The sequence below is a fragment of the Primulina tabacum genome, chromosome 2, assembly GCF_025594145.1.
Source record: "Primulina tabacum isolate GXHZ01 chromosome 2, ASM2559414v2, whole genome shotgun sequence".
Taxonomy (NCBI): domain Eukaryota; kingdom Viridiplantae; phylum Streptophyta; class Magnoliopsida; order Lamiales; family Gesneriaceae; genus Primulina; species Primulina tabacum.
Window position 1 is genome coordinate 51,062,772 of NC_134551.1, and position 6,881 is coordinate 51,069,652.

Genomic DNA, 6,881 nt, shown 5'->3' on the forward strand with positions numbered 1-6,881 from the left:
TACAAGCATGCTCCCTTCTCAATTATCACTCTCCAGCCACAGAATGGTGTTCCTCTGATCCATGCATAAGCTCTAACCAGATTTCACATTCTTGGATGATTGTTTTCCAGTTACAAATTATGGTTGCAATAAATATTCTACATTTTTGTGGATATAAAATATAATTATATGCTACAACTCGTTATGTAAGGATCGAAAATGTTTATAACCTCTAAAAAATTGAATTTTTTTAGATTTTTTTTATATATGTTTATAAATTTGTATAAAAAAATCAATAATCAATTTTTTTAGAGTTTACAAACCATCTTGAAAGTGAAAAGACAAGAATATATAATTATCGTGTTTAGTATTTTTTTTAACATTTAAATTTTAATAATTATAGTTTTAAATATGTGATAAATTAAAATAGTGATGCATACTGATCACCAAATAATATTTTTAAATTAAATTAAATTAAAATAAATAGGCAATTTTTATATTATTTTATGTATTTTGGGGAGTTTATTTTATTAAAAAAAGATTTAAAAACTGTGAAAGGCAACATTTAAATGAAAATTGAGAGAGCAGAAAGAGGGGAAGCGGAAGAATGAGCAAGAGAATACTCAAAATTGCTGTCTTCTTGCCAACACCTATCGCCTCCTCATTCCAGTGCTGCTACAGATTTCTAAGCACTGATTATAATCTCCAAGGATTGATAGGCCCTCAAGAAATCGGCGTCTCTGAGGCAACTACGAACTCTCCGGCCCAAAATATTTCTGCTCAAGACTTTTCATTTTTAAGGGATTCCATTTCCGAAGCTAAACTCGAAGACTTTGAGTCGCGTAAGTGTTCAAAGGATGCGTTTTCGATAATATCTGCATTAAAAAATTATAATGATCAGTTGGGAGAGAAATCCCAGAAATTCTTGAGACGGTTTAGAGAGAAACTGGATGAGAACTTAGTGGTTGATGTTTTAACAAATGTTCAAAATTCGGAATTGGGTGTCAAGTTTTTCATGTGGGCCGGCAGGCAAATAGGATATATTCATACTTCAGCTGTTTATGACGCTTTGCTAGAGCTGTTAGGTTGCAATAAGAACGACGACCGAGTTCCGGATAATTTTTTCCTTGAACTGAAGGACGATGACAGGGAAGTGCTTGGGACGTTACTTAATGTGTTGATTCGCAAGTGTTGCCACAATGGGATGTGGAATTTGGCTTTACAGGAGTTGGTGAGGCTCAAGGATTTTGGGTTCAAACCATCAAGATTGACTTACAACGCGTTGATCCGGGTGTTCTTGGATGCAGGCAAGTTGGATTCTGCTTTTCTGCTTTATAGGGAGATGTCTCATTCTGGTTTTAAGATGCACATTGATATTTTAGGCCGTTTTGTGTATCTTTTGTGTAAAATGGGGAAATGGAGGGATGCCCTTAATTTAATCGATGAGGAAGAGGCCGTCCCTGATACCGTGATTTATACAAAAATGATTATGGGGTTGTGCGAGGGTTCTCTTTTCGAAGAGGCTATGGAATTTTTGAATAGGATGCGGGCTGATGCGTGTGTTCCTAATGTTGTAACATACAAAATTTTACTTTGTGGATGCCTAAATAAGGGGAAGTTGGGAAGGTGTAAACGAATTCTTAGCATGATGATTACAGAAGGTTGTTATCCAAGTCCAAAAATTTTTTGTTCTCTTGTCTATGCCTACTGCAAATCTGGGGACCATGCCTATGCCTACAAATTGCTCAAGAAAATGGAGGATTGCAGTTTTAAGCCTGGTTATCTTGTGTACAACATATTCGTTGGAAATATTTGTGGCAGCGAGAAATTGCCGAGTCCAGAAGTGTTCGATTTGGCTGAAAAAGCTTATAGTGAGATGGTTGATTCTGGAATAGTACTTAACAGAGTCAATGTTAGCAATTTTACCCGTTGCCTTTGTGAGGTTGGGAAGCCTGAGAAAGCATATGGTGTAATTTCTGAAATGGTGCGTAATGGATTCATAGTGGAAGCTGGCACATATAACAAAATCATTGGTTTTCTCTGTGATTGCTCAAAAGTAGACAAAGCTTTTTTATTATTTCAGGAAATGAAAGAGAATGGCACTGTCCCAAATGTCCACACTTACTCAATTTTGATCGACAGGTTCTGTAAAGCTGGCCTCATTCAGCAAGCTCATCGCTGGTTTGATGAGATGATGAGGGAGGGATGTAGTCCCAACGTGGTGACATATACTGCAATTATACATGCTTACCTTAAAGCAAGAAAAATATCCAAAGCAAATGAGTTATTTGAGCTGATGTTGTCACAGGGATGTCCCCCAAATATTGTCACTTTTACTGCTTTGATTGACGGGTACTGCAAAGCTGGAGATTTATTGAAGGCTTGCGCAATTTACGAAAAAATGAGGGGTAATGGAGATGTCCATGATTTACATCTTTATTTTGAAATTGCTGATGACAAAAGCAAGGAGCCTAATGTTATAACATACGGAGCTTTGATTGATGGTTTATGCAAAGCGCACAGAGTTGAAGAGGCCCGCAATCTTTTGGATACCATGATAGCCAGTGACTGTGAGCCTAATGAGGTTGTTTATGATGCGCTTATTGATGGATTTTGCAAGGTTGGCAAGCTAGATGAAGCGCAGGAAGTATTTGGCAAGATGTCAGAACATGGATACAGTCCCAATGTTTATACCTACAGCTCCTTAATTGATAGATTGTTTAAAGATAAACGATTGGATCTTGCTTTAAAAGTATTGGCAAAAATGCTTGAATATTCCTGCCCTCCCAATGTTGTTACATACACAGAGATGATTGATGGTCTCTGCAAAGTTGGGAAGACAGATGAGGCATACAAACTGATGTTGATGATGGAGGAGAAGGGTTGTAATCCGAATGTTGTGACTTATACTGCCATGATAGATGGCTTTGGAAAGGCCGGTAAAATTGATAGAAGCCTTGAACTAGTCCGGGAGATGGTCGGCAAGGGATGTGCTCCTAATTACATCACCTATAGGGTTCTAATAAACCATTGTTGTGGTGCTGACCATCTCGATGAGGCTTACCAACTTCTGCAGGAGATGAAACAAATACATTGGCCGAGTTACACGGCAAATTATCATAAGGTCGTGGAAGGCTATTCTAAGGAGTTGATGCTGAGTCTTCAGTTAGTAGATGAAATTGGTAAAGATGATTCAACACCCCTTGCTCCGGCTTACAAAATTTTGATCGATAGCTTTCAGAAGGCTGGAAGACTGGAAATTGCTTTTGAGCTACTTAAAGAGTTTAAATTATCTCCAATCTCTTCATCTGCTGCCATGAATTGGGAGCCTCTGTTCTTCACATAGAGTTGACAAAGCATTTGAGTTATATGCAGATATGATGGAAAGAGGAGAAATTCCTGAATTGGCTGTATTTGTTGATCTTATCAAAGGACTTATGAAAGCTGACAGATGGGCTGATGCACTTCTACTCTCAGAAAGCTTGTGTTACATGGTATGTGTTTTTCGTTCATCTGCTGTCTCTGATTATTTTCTCTTCGAGTTATTACAATTTCTCTGTTGAGCTAACTATCATCACTCTTTCAATATATTTCAGGGTTTGATTCAGTACATTCAAATTTACTAGAAATTAACCACACAGTTTGACCTTGTTTTGTGCATTACAAAATGTTAATTTTGTATTTTGCAACGGAAAATGTATTTTATTTTTGGGATACTGTTTTTTGTTTTGTTTTAAACTTGTGTAAAGGGAAATTAGTGTCTAGTCAAATTACATTTACAAAAGCTTGCACGAATTTACAGAATCACCCTCTGTTCTCATGGTGAAGTGGCGGATACAAAATATTACGAGTTCATGTTGTGAATGGAAACATAGATGATTTTTTTTATCTTAGTTTTGGGCTTGAGTTCTTCAAAGAGAGTAGGACAGATATTCACATTTCATGTGTGATCGTGAACTGTGTGATGAGGGTGAATCGATAGCTAAGCAATGAGAATTCTAAAGCTACGGTTAATCTTCAATCAGAGGCAAAAAGCAAGTAATAGAGTTGAATAATGGAAAACTACCACTATGTCGCCCCCAATCTTGATCGAAGGGGCTTTTAATACCTGTTTTGTGAATGGTTACCTAAATGATAATAGATTCCTGTTTGCTAAGCTAATTGTCTCCTTTTGTTGATTGATTCTCTGATTTTTCTTTTGCATTTTTTTATAAACAGGACGTTCGATGGTTGTCGAAGGAGTATGCATTAGAAGAAAGCTAGGGTGGTAGGCATACTCTTGGTCCTCAAATTGACTATGAAGTCGTGCATCCATGTGAAGATTTAGTCTGCGTGGAAAATCGATGAGAAGGTTGTGAGGTACTGTGCCTCTCGATTTGGTAAGCATAAGTTCAAAGATTCTGGGGCAGTGCCTTATTCGTCCATTCTTATATGGCCCTCGAATTTGGTACGTGTTTCTGAATGTTTAAGATGATCATTGTGCATAATTTTGGAATCATATGGTTGTGATTGATGCCAATGTCTATAAGAGAGTGACGAAGTTGAGGAGGCAGCTTGTCGGCCTTTTTTACCTTAATGATTTTATTATTTGTCCAAGTGCATGAATGATGAAACATATGCCAATTGGAAAAGCTAATTGATATGGTTTGAAATCTTACAGTTAACATGTTCTAATTTGGTTTTCGCTGATGAAAAAACTCATTGACAAGAGGTGTAAAAATTTCCTGTTTGAGCATGATTTTCTCAAACAGCGTGGCGATTGAGCAATTCTGATAGATCACAAATAGCTAAAAAAGGATTTACAACTTTGATTTCTGATACACGTGAATTTTGGCAGTGGTGGAGGGTGAACCATTTGCTCAGTGTCCCTTTCAAATGTTGGCGGGGGATGAACGTCTTTCTGGAATTTGGGTGATGAGATTTATTTACAGTTAACGTTGTTGTGCCACAATTTGTCGGACAGAAACAAAGGAGCACAAGAGGCGAGGGTTTTAGGCACTTGAGATTCCAATTTCTCTGTGATTATTGATTCCAGAATCGGACTGAATATTTCCAAAACCCACATCGTCAGGTATGTTTGCTTACCATATTTGACTCTGTACGCCACCTTTTTGACATATTATTGTTCAACTATTATTCGATCGCGTCAGGTATGTAACGAATAACAAACGAAGATGCAAAAGTAGCAAGTATAATTTGAATGTACTATATTGATTAGTTATATGAGAATATAGAATTATGTGAATCTTTGTTGTTGAGATGATACCTTAATCTATGAGAAATTGATTTCTACACCCGTATTGTATGGGTCATTGATTAATGCCCGAGCATCTAGTTTGAGCCTACATTCCTCTAGTGTTGATTTTAAGCTGAGTGACTCGGGTGAAGATTGGAGGAATATACGGGGGACTGTGATCGAGTAAGTGAAGAGTTTGAGCTAGCACATGGTTCACCATAATTTGGATAATTTAGGCTGTGTCACATCTTATCCTGAAGAGGAATCGGCAACACGTTCGGATGTATATCTCTATGGTTCTGAGTAATGGCTTTTCTTCTTTTAATTAGCAGCAAATTTGGAATTATTACCATTCCTGTTAGTTTTGAATTCTTTTTAGGTTGCGTTTAAATTATATATTTGATTTTGAAAGAAGAAATTACACTTGAAATTCACGATTGTTATTGATAATATTTGACTTGATATATAGATCGAATATGAAATCCAATTGAGTTTTATTCACCAAGAGAGTGATTTTGAAATCGCAAATAAAATGAGTTGTTTTCATGCGTATGATGCCGGTCAAGAGTAGGTCTTTGTGAGACGGTCTCACGAATCTTTATCTGTGAGACAGGTCAACTCTACCGATATTCATAATAAGAAGTAATGCTCTTAGCATAAAAAGTAATATTTTTCATGGATGACCCAAATAATAGATCTGTCTCACAAAATTCAATCCGTGAGATCGTCTCACATAATTTTTTGCCGTCGTTCAATTGCATTTTTGGTTAAACTCGTAAGTTCTTCATGGCTTCGCCTTTTCGTAGTGTCTTGAGCTCAAGATTTCATAGCACGGACTATGTACCAAATATTTTACATTAATCTGCAAAATTCACAATATTTTCTTATAAAACCTACTTATCCAGCCTACTTGATTCTGGGAACAACATAAACTATGAATAGCAAAGACGTTTGGTATTTTTTTTGGGAACCATGCTTTGTTTCCCTGTTGATCAAAGTTTAGTATTCTTCCATTCTTAGTACCATTGTCATAAAATTACATCATTTAAAACGAACCCTTTCTTGAAATTCTAATGGAAGCAAAGATAAAACGTTACTGCACTGTAATTTTGTCAGCAAGACCCATCTGTAATATAGGGCCATTTCAGGTTAGAAACAAAAGAAATGTGTGAAGCCTTGAAAGCTGAAACAAGCCCCATTAAAGTAATAAATCTAGGCTAGGTGAAATTGAGCTCTCTCATTTGCGATCAATTAATGTTTGGATAAAAATATTTTATGGCATCATCTCATTCCGAGGACTCACAGAAGTACCACATATAGTGCCACAATCTGTTCGAAGGAGATAACTCATAGGGTCTTGCCCATCCATGGAGGAAGACATTCTCGATTTCCCGCGTAGAAGAAAAATGTGAGACATTTGTCGGAGCAAAAGAGAGAGATATAGTCGCTTTGCTATCTAAAAAGGCCCCGACCATCGGTTTCTGCCGGCAATGGAGCACGAGCGCCACCGTGAATATCGGCGCCATGTTCTCTCAAAGGCAATGTTGAATCAGCAATCCTAAACCCTTGAGCTTCTATAGCATTTTGCTGGGTATGACCTAACAATTTAGGATTATTGGGTTTTTATTTTATTTTTTTCCTAATTTTTGAATTGGCAGTACGCTCG

General features: G+C 37.0%; 1 protein-coding gene across 1 annotated transcript; it reads left to right on the forward strand.

Annotated features, from left to right (window-relative positions):
* The first annotated feature begins 546 nt into the window (after positions 1–546).
* LOC142536708 (uncharacterized) lies at positions 547–5,273 on the forward strand. The gene is given in 3 exon segments (XM_075641987.1): positions 547–3,300; positions 3,302–3,473; positions 4,198–5,273. Coding segments are annotated over 3 exon segments (2,931 nt in total). The 5' UTR covers positions 547–586; the 3' UTR covers positions 4,243–5,273.
* The last annotated feature ends 1,608 nt before the right edge of the window (positions 5,274–6,881 follow it).